We start from the raw sequence: 16,068 nt of genomic DNA on the forward strand, positions 1-16,068 counted from the left end.
ATTATAACTGCAAAGTTGCGCCTCCATCCCTATTATCCATCACCAAAACTTTTCCATCACCCCAAATAGAAACTCCGTATCAATTAGACATTAACTCCCCATTCCCCTCCCCTATTTGATCCCTACTAACCTGAATTCTAGTTCCTGACTTTATGAATGTGCATATTCTGCTTATTTCAGAGAAGTGAGATCATACATACAGGATCTGTTCTTTTTTGTCTGCCTTCTCTCACTCAACATGATGTCTTCAAGGTTCATCCACGTTGTAGCATGCAGTAGAAATTCATTCCTTTTTGATGCTGAGTAATATTCCATTGTGTGTATATACCACATTTGTTTGCCCATTCATCTGTTTTTGGCACTTGGGTTACTTCTACCTTTTGACAATTGCAAATAATGCTGCTATGAACATTGGCATGCAAATATCTGTTCAAGTCCCTGCTTTCAATTCTTCTGGGTATATACTTAAAAGTGTATAAACATAGAAACCAGGTTACCAGAGCTGGGGTGGGGATAGGGAATGGGGAGTTAATGCTTAATTAGTAGCGAGTTTCTGTTTGGGGTGATGGAAATGTTTTGGTAATGGATGGTGATGATGGTAACATAATATTGGGCATGTAATTACCACCACTGAATTAAAAATTGAATGTGGTTAAAAGAGGAAATTTTAGGTTTTATATATGTTACTAGAATAATAATAAAAAAACATAGTACTGTACAACACAAACTGTGAACCCTAATGTAAACTATAGACTATAGATAATAGTATAATTAACAGCATTGTTCCATCAAGTGTAACAGAGGAGCCACATTAGCACAAAGTGTTAACATTAGGGAAAATTATGTATGTGGTGGGGTATAGATGGGAACTTTGTATTTTCTGTATGATTTTTCCATAAACCTATAATTTATCTAAAAAAATAAGTTAATATTTTGAATATTTCCATATTGAATGCCTCACTTTCTCTCTGCTTCCAATTCCATTCCCAAATCAGCTTTTCTTGAAAGTACTGTTTCTACAAAATAGTTACACATAGACTCCTTTACTCCATATATCCAATCATCTGTTAATACAGCAGATTCTAGTGTCACACTCTCTCAATTAGGCTATTTTCTAGTCTTTGTTTTTTTTTTTGTTTTCATTTTAAAGAGCTTTATTACAGGTTGTTAATAATCAGGACACTTCAGAGTACCTTATAGTTGTAATCAGATTTTTGCTAACGGGTTTTAAAGTATTACTTGAGTATTTTTCTCTACTGGCTTTTAAGCAACAGCACTACTCAGCAATTGTTTAAGAGATATTAATTTGATTAAACAGTTTATCCTTAATAACCTGAGACATCAATCAATGGATAGCTTCTATGGTGGTTTTATAGCTGTCTCACGTAGCTTTGGCAAGTTTGTCTTCTGACTTTCAGTAATGTTTTTCCAAACCCAACGTAAAACTCCCTTGTCCCAGCTGGGCTTCTGACTGCTCTAACTTCTCAGAGAAATCAAAGACCTGATCAGTGGTGTAGTCTGCGTTAGTAAGCAAGGTAGAAGAACTCAGCGTATTCACCCAGTATTTATTCCATAAAAGCTCAAGCAATTTGCAATCCAAAGAGGATGTGAAATATGAGACTTCCAAGGCATAACATTGTTTGCAGTGTACACCAAAGTCTTCTATCTTATTAAGTGGTATAATCTGGTACTCAGAAGATACTTCCTCAGGTGCTTTGTAGCCCTTTGGGTATGTCCTAAAGGCATCAAGATTCACTTTCCCTGCAGATATTGTTCTTGTTGGGTCAATTTCCACTGCTACAAATGATTCCTGGAACTGATGATTGAGCATCTGAGTACTAACATCAATCCCAGAAAGTGAGCAGCCATAGCTATGATACCAGAAAATTGCATTTTCAAGGTGGCCAACTTGTTTGGCATTCTCTATATATGGGGACACGTATTCATATGCAGCAGACTGATCATTTACTCGGGTTTCAGTACCCTCCACAGACAAAGTAAAACTGTCCATAATGACCATGGTCTCACCATCCTCCTTTCCTAGCATCAAACTATGACTTCCAGGTTTCCTCCTTATCTGGCATGCATCACCATTTTCAGTAGAGCCAATGATGCTGAGATTCTGTAGTACTTTAAGTAATGGTGATCCTTAGTCCAGGGCTTCGCTGCCAGGTTTTCCTGTTGCTGTTTCTTATCATATTTGTAGATTTCATCGATACTCTGGGCTTCCTGCATGTTGCTGGCCAATTCCGAGGTTTTCTGGGCCATGTGGCTCCTGGACGCTGCCATAGCTGAGGAGTCGAAGTTCTCACTTCCACAACCAAGATGCAGCTTTACCCTGTTAGATCTCCGGGTGTGGGCTTCAGATCCTCCCCACCACTAGTGCAAACTCTTACAGGTCTCTTGAGGCAGCCATGACACCTAAAACCCTATCTTCTATTCTTAACTACCTCATATCTAGGTTAAATCCTAATTATCTCCCACAAAGTCTTGCAGGACCCTAGCTAGACTGCTTAACTCTAGTATATTTCTGCCTGGAATTTTGAATTGTTTTTATCCATTATTACCAAATTAATCTTCCTAAAAAGCACTTCTGTTAGAAGTGCAAAATCACAGTGTTGGCAGGGCCACGCTCCCACTGAAGGCTGTAGGGAAAAATGTTTTCCTTGCCTCTTCTAGCCTTTGGTGGTTGCCGGCAAGCCTTAAAATTCCTTGGCTTGTGGCAGCATAACTCCAGTCTCTGCTTCACTCTTCACATGGCCTTCTTCCTTGTGCTTCTCTTCTGCGTCTCTGTATAAATTTCCTTTTCCTTTCTCTTATAAAGACACCAGTCACTTGTTTTAGATCCCACCTCAATCCAGTATGACCTCATCTTAACTTGATTACATCAACAAAGACCCTATTTCCAAATAAGGTCACAATCTCAGTTACCAGGGGTTACGACTTCAACACACCTTTTTGGAGGACACAATTCAATTCACTACAATCTGCCCTCTAACTCCCCTAAATTCATGTCCTTCCCATGAGAAAAATACATCCCAACATCCCCAAAAGTCTTAACCTATTCCAGCTTTAACTCTAAATCCAAAATATTGTCTAAATATAATCAACTCAACAAGTCCCAAATCTTATCATCTAAATAAGTTATGGGTGAGACTCTGGGTATGATCCATCCTGGAGCAAAATCCTCTCCATTTATGAAGCTGGGAAAATGGGAAACAAGTTATCTTCTTCCAAAATACAATGATTTGTTGGAGAGGAAGTAGAGAAATTGGAACACTTATTCAGTGCTGTTGGGAATGTAAAATGGTACAGCTGCTGTGGAGGATGGTTTGACAGTTCCTCAGGAAGCCAAGTATAGAGTTGCCTCACGACCCAGCAATCCTGCTACTAGGGATATACCCAGAATATCTGAAAGCAGGGACACAAACAGACATTTGCACACCAACGTTCATTGTGGCATTAGTCACAATTTCCAAAACATAGAAACAACCAGTATTCATCAAGCGATGCATGAATGACAGAATATTATTAAGCAGTAAGAAGGAATGAAGTCCTGAAGCATGCAACAACATAGATGAACCTTGAAGACATTATATTAAGTGAAATAAGTCAGATACAAAAGGATAAATATTGTATGATCTCACTGATATGAACTAATTATAATATGTAAACTCACAGACATAAAATACAGAATATAGGTTACCAGGATATAGAACTGAAGCTAAAGAATTTGGAGTCGTTGCTTAGTATGTGCAGAATGTTTAACTAGGTTGAACTTAAACGTTTGGAAATGGACAGAGGTGATGGTAGCATGTTATTGTGAGAGTAATTAACAGTGCTGAATAGTGTGTGAGTGTGGTGGAAAGGGGAAGTTTAGGGTCATGTATGTCACCAGAAGGAAAGCTAGAAGTTAAAACACAGGAATGTACAACACAGTGAATCTTGCAGTGGACAATATCTGTGATTAACTGTATAAATATGAAAAAGTTCTTTCATGAACTAGAGCAAATGTATGACACCAGTACACGGAGTTAATGATAGAGCGGTATATGGGAAAAAATGTACCTATTGCAAACTATGGACTATAGTTAACAGTAACATTTTAATACTCTTTCATCAACAGTAACAAATGTACCACAACAATATTGTGGGTCAATAATAGGGGGGGACAAGGCATATGAGAGGACTAGGGTTTTCTTTTTTCTTTTTATTTCTTTTCTAGAGTAATGAAAGTATACTAAATTTGATCATGCAGATGTATGCACAACTATGTGAATCATACTGTAACCCAGTGATTGTATACTTCAGATGGTTTCTATGGTGTGTGAATATATCACAACAAAATTGCATTAAAAAAATACAATGATGTGACAAGCATAAGATAAATATTCCCATTCCAAAAGGGAAAAAAATGGAAAGAATAAAGGGGTCATTGGTCCAAAGCAAGCACACAACTCAGCAGGGCAAAATTTTTAAGTTTCAAGGCCCGAGAATAATTCTTGTGGCTCGATTTACCCTCTAGGCCTAAGGAGGTCCTGTTATCCCCTACCTCTGGCCCCAAGAAAGCCCCACTGGCTTCTGCCCCTGCATCCACAGCTCTGTCCCCAGAGTCATTCTTCCTTTTTCTTGATGAACAGCATATGTTTGTACTGAGTAATTCTATCAGCCATTTCCTGCCTGTAGAATCCCAGAAGTCCAACAGACTTCCTACATTTTGTCCTGTCTCTGTCCACTTCAATCCATGCTGGGAGTGTTTCTATTGATACAACATTCTCAAAAACCTAGTTGGTCTTCCATGTTTATCAAGGGGAGCCACACCATTTCACAAGAGGGTTCTCTACAGAGCCTTCCTGGATAACCCCATCTCTATACTTTGTCTCTTCAGCCACACCCTTGGCCCTGTTACCAGAGCATGCTACCTGGATAGGCTGAGAATGTTCCAAATCATCTAGTGTTAAATTTTTCATCAGTGTAAAATCAAGCTATATCAAGTTACATTTTACTATAAACAGCAAGGAAAAACAAGTCTGCACCTTCCAAATTTTCCTTAGAAATTTCCTCAGCTAAATATCTTAGTTCATTGTTTACAAATTCTACTTTCCACCCAACACCAGAACACAATTCAGCCACTTACAGCTTATAGATTTATCAAGCATAGATTTCTGCCACTTTATAACAAGGATCACTTTTCCTCCAGTGTCCAATAACGTGTTCCTCAGTACCATCTGAGACCTCACTAGAAGCACCTTGAACATTCTGTTAATGACTACGTCTCTAAGATGATAGAAGCTTCCTCTTCAGCTCTCCTCATTCCTTCCGAGCCCTCTCCAGAATCATCTGTAATGTCGATACTTCTACCAATGGTCTCTTGAAGACAATCTAGACTTTTTCTGTCAAGTGCCTCAAAATCCTTCCAGACTCTACCCATTACCCAATTCACAGTTTCTTCCATATTTTTAGTTATATTGTGAAAATAGCATTCCACTTACCAGTAACAAAATCTGTATTAGTCAGGGTTCTCCAGAGAAACAGAACCAATAGGGGAGATTTCATATATATATATCTTTATATTATACATATCTTTATATACATATCTTTACATTATACATATCTTTATATCTACATCATCTTGTATGCATTATATATATCACATTATATATATCACATATAAAAAGACTTATTTCAAAGAATTAGGCCCCTAAGATGGGGGGGTGACAAATCCAAAATTTATAGGGTTGGCCAGCACGCTGGAAACTCACGTAGGAGTTGATGTTGCTGCAGTCTTGAGGCAGAATATCTTCTCCAGGAACTCTGTTTTGCCTCTTACAGCCTTTCAACTGATTGGATGAGGCCCAACCACTTTACTGAGAGTAATCTCTTTTACTTAAAGTCAACTGTAGTTGTTCACCACATCTACAAAACACCTTCACAGCAACACCTAGATAACTGTTTGACTAAATAACTGGGTACTATAACCAAGCCAGGTTGACACACAAAACTAAACATCACACCTTCCTTCCTTCATCGGTACCTGGCAAACTCCTAAGTCCTTTAAAACTCATTTCAAATACCATTTTCAATGGTCATGAAGTCTTTTTTGAAGCCTAAACTGAGTGTGATCTTTCCTTTATACCCCTATTTTATGTCTATACTTTTCAGAGTTTGCCTTGTATGATTATAATCTGTGTAGTTCAGTGCTTCTCAAACTTTCCCATTAGAAGTGCACCTAATAATACAGAAAAATGAAGGCTATCTCTCACAAGAAGCTGCCTGAAAAACTAAAAATTAATGCAAAATTTGCCATATTATTAGTATTATACCAATATTCATTTTTAATATTAAAATGCTGCAGTTTTTGACTGCAGGATGTGTCTATTTAACCTTGTGGATTTAGGGTACTCCTGGCATACCGAGAAAGTTAGTCCACTCCACACTTCCATAACTAAGCTTTCCAAAGGCAGAGAGCACCTTACTATTCTCCCTTCTCTGTAGAATACAGTACAATCTACAATTAGATACTCAAGAACTATTCTTGAACTATGATTCCGGATAAGTTAACAAGTATTAACTAAATGTTAATACTAAATACTAAATGTTGACACTATTTAGTAAACACAACTACTAGTTAAAAAAAAAAAAAATTTTACTAAATGTTTACCATGTACCTGAAATTGTCATCCCCGATTCAAGGAGCTTAGTGCCCATGAGATGACACCGAACAATAATAAAACTGTTCATAAGGGTTAAATTATGGAACATAAGTCATCAGTGTTCTGCAAGACGACTCCAGTTGGGGATTAGTGTCTCCATTCTACACACCAAGTGATACATCCGTAAACGGATGAATATCACTTTAAAGTCAACTCTGCCCTCCAAATTATCTTCTAGAGATCGATAATTTTCTGCTAACACCACGCAAAGCTTAAACCGGTCCACCTAAAAATAAAAGGTTTGCAGGCTCTCATTCTCCAGCCTTAACAGAGCGGGGGGTTGGAGCAGAAGGAAATCTGGGTGCACCAGAAAAGTAAAAAATGCCAAAGCTAACAGCCCCGCCCCCTAAAACGCCCCCACAAGTTTTCAATTGGTCCTTATCGCTCACTTCGTTCCCAGGTTGGTGATCTAACTTGCCCGTTGCTCATATAGATCCCACCTTTGGCCAGCGTCTATTGGTAAATCATTACGTCATTGCCCCATCTACTCCGCTCCCATTGGCTCCCATTGGAAGGGCGGTCGCAAACGTCACAGGCAGGAACCGCCATTTTGACTGAGCAACCCTAGTGACAGAAGCCGGAGCAGCAGCGCAGGTTGTCCCCGTTTCCCCTCCCCCTTCCCTTCTCCGGTTGACTTCCCGGACCCCTCTACACTCCACAGTCCCGGTCCCGCCATGTCCCAGAAACAGGAAGAGGAGAACCCTTCAGAGGAGAGCGGCGAGGAGAAGCAGGTGAAATGGAGGGGGTGCGGGCGGTTGAGCCCCGGGCAACCGTCATGGGGCGGGAGACGGTCTCCCAATGCGGATTGGACGCCATGGCCTCAGGCTCTGCAGGGGTTGGCCACTTTCTGGTGTCACGCAGGACGCGCTTCAGCGCTGCCTGCTGCTTTGGCACTGGTTAGTTGGGTCGATTGTCAGTCTGTGCCTTCCCTTTCCTGATTGGCCAATAGGCCTAAGTTCAAATCATCGAAGCTGTGCTGTGATGGGTCGAACCTGGGCGCGGGGTGGGTGTTTGGAAAGACTGGGTGTATGAAGGGGGATAGATACAGGGGGTTGGTGGTCCTAGGATGCAATGTCTTATTGGTTAGTAGGGGTCCAAATGACCTAACAACCAGGATTGGGCCCGCATTCTTAATCTACAGAAAGACAGGTCGAGGTTAAAAGGACCAGCTTTGGGGGAGGAGAAAAGAGTGATGATTATCATTGCTAGTTTAAGGTGGCAACTTTCTCAGGAGTCGGTTGGAGCTGATCTGTTGTCCACCTTTAGTGCTTTCCGAACAAGACTGAAGAGTTCCAAACAGAATAATGGAGGTTAAAGCTTTAAAAGACCCCGAGAAAGTCTAACAAGAAAGACACCCCCCTATTCCCCTAGATTTCCACGGTAGCGGGACTTAGTCCACTCGCAATTTTGTGATAAAAACATTAACGCCAAGTAAACCCCGTGTAGGGGTTTGTATTTGACTTCTATCATTAAGAACAGGATTCAGGGGCTCTCATGAAATACACCTGGTGTTATATCGGTGCCTGATTTTCAAGGAAAGGGAATGTAATTCCACGGAAGAGTCGCAAATTGGCTTCAGATCCTTTAAAATATCACTAAAGAAAAGGGGAACGGGGCCCAAAAAGCAAGGAGCGAGTGAGAACAGCAGTTAGAGCACCTACAAGCCATTTCAGCTCTTGGCATGTTCCCCAAAATTCCAGCACTTCCCCCACTAGGAAATGTGTTGTTTTTTGTTGAAAACTGGTGGGTAAAAACGCTAGTGAACCTACTGTATATTTTCCTGAGATTAAAGACAGTGCCATTTTCATCTTTGTTTGCCTATCACTTTCCTACCATACATGGTGTTTATGGAAGTGTTGGAGCAATGCTGTCCCATTGCTCTGGTGGAGATCTTTGGAGAATGCCAGGTAGCTCTTCTCCAGGGATACTTATTGGATGGCTTTCTTAGATTCTGAATAAGGAAGGAAGTCTTCAGCAGAATTACCCCTTTGATTTCCCATTTGACTTGTACTGTGTGTCAGGGACAACCTAGGGAACCCTCCTACTCATTTTGTATCACCAGAAGTCCTGGCTAGCTCTTTTCTCTTGGTCTTTCTTAGCTTCCGTGCTGAGTAAGCTATGGGCCTCTCTGTGATTGAAGTATTGTGTTTAGGTGTTACCTTTAACCCAATACTCCGTGTCACTGGGGTGGTTCCCTGGGCATAGTGTGAGAAACAGCTTGTCCTTTCCTTCTCACAGTATAGTCATCTTCAGCTTTAGGGATTTGAATGCAGATCTAGCTTTAACAGCATAGTGGAGGTAGCATGTTTAGTGGGTGGATCTCCAGAAAGAGTTGATAGTTTAAGGGTTATCAGATATTACAACATTACTTCGGTCTTTAATTTTATTTGGCCCGTTTGTTTCCTCCAGGACACACAGGAGAAGGAAGGTATTCTCCCTGAGAGAGCTGAGGAGGCAAAGCTAAAGGCCAAATATCCAAGCCTAGGACAAAAGCCTGGAGGCTCCGACTTCCTCATGAAGAGACTCCAGAAAGGGGTATGACGCACACTCTCTTAACCCTCTTGTTTTAGAGCTTAAGGGGGCTCTAGTGACAATATCAGTAGAGGTTCTACTGGATGCTGATCTGGAGATTTTGTTGTTAGGCAATACTACAGAGGAGTGAGAAACTTTGAAAAGAGCAAAGCAAAATACTGTAAACCCCTGATATAGTAACAGTTCCCTTCTGATGTCCCATACAGGAAATTAAGGCTTAATGAAGGGGCATTTGGATATGGGGCTTAGGGTGCTAGAGTCTGGAATGCTGACTGCCCCGGGCATTTGCCCGTTGTATGGTGGGAGTTTTAGGACTGTGCGTTGTTTTTTAAGGATTAGAGTTAAATTTTGAAGTTTATCATTTCAGGAAAAAATCAAGCCATCTGACCTATAGAAATCCCCAGCTTGTAACGAATAGATTTCTTCATATCCTTGAAGCTAGTGCCAGCCATTAACTGTAGTCCCTCAAGAGACTTATTTTTCCTGTCCAGGGTGGACTTCCTCACCAAGGGAGATTCTGCCTTCATAGCAATCTAGCTCCCGATCAGATTTCTCAGTCCCCAGAGGTACCTAAAGGTGACTGAGGGATTATAAGTTGTTAAACTGGAGTGTGCTTCTCTGTATGGATGAAGTGAAGAGTAAAACAGATCCCCGTGGAGAATCCCGATAATTGAGTCTTAGTCATAGATGATAATGTGATGCCGATTTGCAGCTTACCTTGCTGTAGGCAAGGCAGGCGTGGGCAGGTTGTCACAGCCTTGGAACATGTGTGGGAGCTGTGGGAGTCAGAACGAAAGTACATTCTCCTCATGACAAACCCAGTTCCTATTTCTGGTCTGAGAGAATAATTTTTTATTTTGAGGTTGTTCTCCTGCTGATTGCTAGGATAGCCCCAGACTCATCCATCTATATATTTTATTCTTTGTATTTCCCTAGCACTGAGTCCATTGCTTTGTACATAGTTGGTCCTCAGTAAGCCTTTATGAATGAAGTCAATGATTTGGTTGAACCATCCTGTATTGAGTGGGATAGAGAGGATGTGGGGGCAATCCCTTGACTCCAAGAATATATACTCACTCTACCTGGGACACTGCTTGCATACCTGAAAAAGTCAAAACACATTGGGGAGAAGACTTAAGTGCTTATAATTAGTATTAAGCTATGATTGTGTGAGGTTAGGCAAGAAAGACTAATTGAAAGAGCTGAGTATAGAGGAGGGTTTATAATGAATGAATATTTTTGCTTTTGAGGAATCCAGAGCTCCTCACTCACCTAAACCTCCCTCTTATGTCTTAGCAAAAGTACTTTGACTCAGGAGACTACAACATGGCCAAAGCCAAGATGAAGAATAAGCAGCTGCCAAGTGCAGGACCAGACAAGAACCTGGTGACCGGTGACCACATCCCCACCCCACAGGATCTGCCCCAGAGAAAGTCCTCACTCGTCACCAGCAAGCTTGCGGGGTAACCTGGGCCCCCTCCTCTCCCCTTCCTCACCCACTGGACTTTCATATAATGTAGGCAGGAATGGAATGAGCATTTAGTCAGGTCTTCTCAGCTTGCTAGACAGAGAAAACTGATTTTGCTAGTGGCTGCTTAGAAGGTAATATGGTTGAAGAGGAGCTCTGAGTTCATTTCTTTGGTTAAATTGAGATTTCTACACCCTCACTGAAGCCGAGGTAGGAGGCCAGAAATAGGAAAATAAGATTGGATGATGCTGCAAATTCTCTGTTGTATGAACAACTGGGGAGATGTGCTTTCTCCTTTTGGAATTTCAAAATTGGTTAGGCTGAGACTTGGGAATACTGTGGCAGATGTGACATCCCAAGGCTGACCTGACTAGTTGGGAAAGGTAGAGTGAATGAGATATGTTTTCTGTGCTTCTAAATGTTTTGTCCCTCGGGCTGTTATTGCTTCATGTTTCCATTATAGCAAGTGTAGAGAATCCTCAAAAAAGAAAAACTGATTTGCTTGCCTAAAACCATAATGCCTACTTAACTTCCTTGACTCAGTATCTCATATAGTTTGCCCTGACTCTCAAACAATACAAAGATTGATGAACATAGAAAATGGGCACCTTCTCTCTCTCCCAGCATGTTGCTTTTGAAGGGTTTCATGGGATAGTGGAAAGAGCACTGATTTAAGAGTCAAGATATCTGGGTTCTAGTCCCACTCAGTCTTGCAGAACTAATGTATAACTTTGGTCAGGTCATTTGCCCTTTCTGGATTCTATTTCCTCATCTGTAAAATAGAAATGAATATATATAAGATTGATTCTGATTCTAAAATCCTGTAACTACCAATTGAAAAACTCTGCTATTCACTGTAAAACTGAAAGTGAAGATGGCCCATGGGCAAGCCTCTGCCTGGGAAAGTAACAGAGGGGTACCATTTGAGGGCTACAGGGGGAGAAAGGAAATTGAGATTTGAGGGTGATAAACTCAGGCAAGAGGACTTCATAGGTATAATGGACTTGAGGATCAGGGTAAAAACTCTACGAAGCTAGCCATGGAAGCTTCTTGCCTCTACCCCCTGCCTCTTTCCTGGCCTACATCTGGGCCTTAGCTAAACTGCTCTGGCAGCAGAGTTGTGGGCCTAAGGAAACATGCTTAGTCATGCACATGTGGGGCCCCACATTTCAGGTGTAATCAGATGCCAGGTGTGTTGTTAGGGCGACAGGAAGAAAAGGGATGAACTGACCTAGCTAGCCCCCAGGCCTTAGTACTATTGCGGGGCTGGAGCAGCAGGTTCTTAGGAGATGATTCACCTTGGAGAAAGCTGAGGAGGTGGGGAGGGAGGGCAGGGAGACTAGGCAATCTCTGCCTTTCTAGAGCTCAGTAACCCAACTCCTGGGCAATGAAGAGAAATAGCAATGCTGAGTCATGAACAGGTGAAAGAAAGGGATTGGGGGTGGCCAGTGTCTTCAATTCAGATAGCACCAGCTTGGCTTGAATCTTACTGAATGCAATCTGCTAGTTATTACAGAAGGGGCCAGGGTGAGAACAGACTGTTTAAGAGAGCAAGATTCTTTAATCCTCTCCTGCTCTCTCACCTCACAAATTGTGACATGCCAAACATTTGGCCTGGTGAAAATAACTGATGAACTTGTTGGTGTGCATGTGTATGGGATGGGGTAGATATATACTTCTATCCTAACTGGCCATTCAGTTTTCAAGCTATCATTCAGATTGTTTAGGAAAAGGTTGGTGAGGAAGGTATGGAGAGAGCAGGATCCCTGCACTCCCCCAGCCCCTAAACTCCTTGACTGTCACTTGTAATTGTATATAATTTTTGTGTTTCTTGCTCCATTTCCTCATGCTGTCTTCCTTAGTCTAAATTCCATGTGGGAAGGGTAAAGTGCCGAACATCCTTGTATAGTTTCCTCAACTGTCCCAGCCATATTGTACATAGATGTGTCATGTTATTATATATATAAATATATATATAATTTTGTACGTTTTTTTCATCTCCGATCTTCTCGAATTCTGTACTTTTTTCTTTACTGTCTAAGTTGCTTTCTCTCTTGTTCAGCCTGAGTCCTCAAAACTGGTGGTTACAGTGAAGTCTGGTTTTTAAGGAAGAATGGGAAGAATAGGGAAGTCAGAAAAACTATTAGTCTCTCTCTCCACCTGGTCATCTTCAAGCCTAAGAAAACAAAGAAAAAAGCTACATTCTTGTATTTGCCACCTGTTTCCACAGCATGAGGAAGTGTCATTTCAAAATCAAAACACAAATTGATTTAATTAAACAGATTATTTTTTCTCCACCCAAAACCACACAGGAGTTGTCTGCCCCCGGCCTCCACACGGGCACCACCTCATCACTGTGCTGTACCCACTCAGTCTCCATTGCTGTGTGTGGCAGTGGTCGTGCCTCTGAAACAACCTACTTAGCCAGGCAGTTACACCCCTGGAAACCTCCAGTTATTTTGGTCTTTGTCTATCAGATTGTTTCTCTTTGTTTTCCCTGGGTATCTTCAACAAGACACAAAAATATCTTGTGGATTTTTTTTGCAATTCTTTTCATGGATAGGATTGAGACATAAGCCACATAGCCTAATGATTAAATGTGGAAGAGAGACTGGGGTGCAATTTAGGCATTTTTCCCCTATTACTTTACAGTGTTTTATTTTTGTCTTCTGTGTTCATCTGCAGTGGCCAAGTTGAATGATGCTGCCCGGGGCTCCCGCCAGATCCTGAGACGCTGTCCCCCTGGGTCCTGTGCTGGCTCCTGCCCCTTCCTGCTTTTGCAACCAGGGGTCAGGAGGTGGCTCGGGTGCGGGCTGGAGAGGCAGAAGCCCCTGCCCGTCGGTGTCCCAGCGCATGGAGCCCCTTGGGCTGAGCACCAAGACCTTGAACCTTTTTTGTTTTTCCTTTTTGAAATCCTGGGGGTAGGTGGGATGGGGTGGGGTATTTCAGGGAATATAAATTAGGGTTTGGAGTTGGTAAAAACACTCCTGACTATACTCCTTGACCCTATGGATGGTGTGGGGTGAGTGTAAGGGGGAGGAAGTAGAGTGGACTAAAGATGAGGGGTTCTTATTCAGCTATGTTGAAAAATGCCTTGTTTGCTTGGATGTGACTGGGGATGTGGTGTCAGATAAAAGAAACTGTCCATCTAAATATTACAGATGCAGATAGCTCCTCTGGTTCTTCAGGGCAAACTGAAAATTCAGTGTTAACTGTTAAAAAAACATGCTGTCCTCTTGAAATAGATTGCTGTGGGGAGGAGGGCAGTGAGTGTGGGGTAAAGGGGCCATGAGCGTGGGGAGCCCCGTAGAGCCCAGGGGACTTTTTCAGTATTTGAAATAAATTAAAAAAAAAAAAAAAAAAAAAAAAGACCCTTGAGAAAACCCAACCCAGAAATATTCTGAAGCAACTGGTGTGTTTTATTGGGGCTTAAGGGGGTGGAGGATGGGGGGGGGCAGAAGCAAGACTGAAGACACTATTCAAGGGAAAAGCTGGTGTTGGGCCCTGAATTTCTAAGGAATGGGGACCTTTAATATGGGTATTCATGGTCTCCCCACCTCCATCACTTTGGGAGAGGGAGGCTGGCAAACTAGCCAGGGCTTTTCCTAACCCCTGTCCATTCCTTTGTTGTGGCTAATGCAGAAGATGCACCAACCTCAATTTGTGGCTCACAAAATGAGGGATTTCAGGTACTTGGTCTAAAAGATTTATTGACTCCTAGAGCTTAGTCCAGGCTAAGCAAAAAAAGGAAACCCATCTTCCTTTCCCCTTTGAGTTTTCCGTTCCTTTGCAATTCCCATGTCTGTGAAGGAGAAGTATGACCGCTAGTAATAAAATAAACTAAAAAAACCCAAGACTTTCTGCTTGTGGCCAGCAGGAGGCAGGGTGACTTCTTTCCCCACGATGTCCCAACCTGGCAACGCTGGGATCCTGCCACAGAAAAGTTAAACAAACAAAGTTAAAAGCTGCTTGTGAATGTAATGTACAAGTGGAACTTTACCAAAGGAGAAACAAACTCATACAGGTCTCCATATACCCCTCCCCCAACATTCACACATAGACTGCATTCAGTTAGGAGAGTTGATCATGGGTATTTTTCCAAATGTTATTTTATCAAATGAGTATGCTTCAAGGAAATTAAACAAGGTCCAGGACATGTACACATCCCAGAGAACTCCCCATCGACTGGGGGTGAATGGTAGGTAGGCAGATTACCTTCCAAACTGGAGAAGGAATGTTATTCTCAGTGTTTACTCATTCTTTCTCTTCCCTTAATCAGAAACTTTCCAAATAAATTTTCAACTATTAGGGTTATTGGTGGCTTGGCTCTCTCCTGATATAGCCAAGGGATTGTCATGCTTCCCAACTATCTACCTTTCTGAACAGCCTATTAAGACATTGAGTGAGCCAGTTGTTATGGAAATACATATTTAAAAAGGCATTCTCTCCCTTTGGGAAGTTTATTGTCTAGCTGGAAGAAAATAGTGTGGAAAAGTTCAATATTTCAATGGTAAAAAACAATCTTAAAGCTAGGAGAGACCTAGGGTTATGTAAGTTATATATATATATACACGCACACACACAGACACCCAAATTAATGAAGTATTAATTCTGGTGAGGTTAGTGAGTCTTCTCATCCTTATTCCCATTTGAGCCAATCCCATGACTTTTTGAGAATATTGTCCCTGTGTTTTGTTTACCAGGTGGATACAGCTGGGGAATGAGGTTAGTGAGATTAAATGTGGGATTACTCAATTAGTGCAACTTCATTTTAATACAGGTGAGGAAGTTAAGGTATAGAAATAAGTGACTTGTAAGGTGGGAAAGCCACTTAGCTAGAGCTTGAGTTAGTATCCAGGCTTTTATATATAGTTTTTTCTACAACTTCTGACTTCCCTAGTCCTTATCTTCATAAACTGACCTTAGGAATCCTTGGATGCCAGGAAGTGTTTGTAGCTATCTGTATTTCAGGTTAAAACTTGCTATTCCTTCTTCACTCCCATACTTGAGAGCTAGGCAACCAAGGAAGGCTGATTCAACAGTGCTGCAAGTAGCTATTCCTGCCCATTATTTTAACTAGGTGTTTTCTAAAATCCTTATTCCAAAGAGTCAAGGATTCTTTGACTCCTACATGGTTGAGTGATCACTGTGCCAACAAGACTCTCAGCTGAGCCATTTGATATGCAGGGTGGCAGAGAGGAAGTCATTGTTATTATCCAGTGGCATTTGTTTTGTTAGTGTGGTCCAGGCATAGAAAAGGCAGGCAAAAGAAAAACATGGTTTCCAATGAGGATATCTACATTGACCCAGTGGAAGCCACACAAGCAGCCCTGGAAGCCACACAAAGTCCCCTCT

General features: G+C 41.6%; 1 protein-coding gene and 1 pseudogene across 1 annotated transcript; one reads left to right on the forward strand and one right to left on the reverse strand.

Annotated features, from left to right (window-relative positions):
- Positions 1 to 1,291: 1,291 nt before the first annotated feature.
- On the reverse strand, positions 1,292 to 2,289 carry LOC119517785 (annotated as a pseudogene).
- Positions 2,290 to 7,241: 4,952 nt separating this feature from the next.
- ENSA (endosulfine alpha) lies at positions 7,242 to 14,082 on the forward strand. Its single transcript, XM_037826073.1, has 4 exons — positions 7,242 to 7,444; positions 9,123 to 9,248; positions 10,542 to 10,708; positions 13,399 to 14,082. The coding sequence occupies exons 1-4, from the start codon at positions 7,388 to 7,390 to the stop codon at positions 13,412 to 13,414; spliced, it is 366 nt and encodes a 121-aa protein (XP_037682001.1). The 5' UTR covers positions 7,242 to 7,387; the 3' UTR covers positions 13,415 to 14,082.
- Positions 14,083 to 16,068: the final 1,986 nt, after the last annotated feature.

Source organism: Choloepus didactylus, chromosome 2 (genome assembly GCF_015220235.1).
Source record: "Choloepus didactylus isolate mChoDid1 chromosome 2, mChoDid1.pri, whole genome shotgun sequence".
Classification (NCBI taxonomy): Eukaryota; Metazoa; Chordata; class Mammalia; order Pilosa; family Megalonychidae; genus Choloepus; species Choloepus didactylus.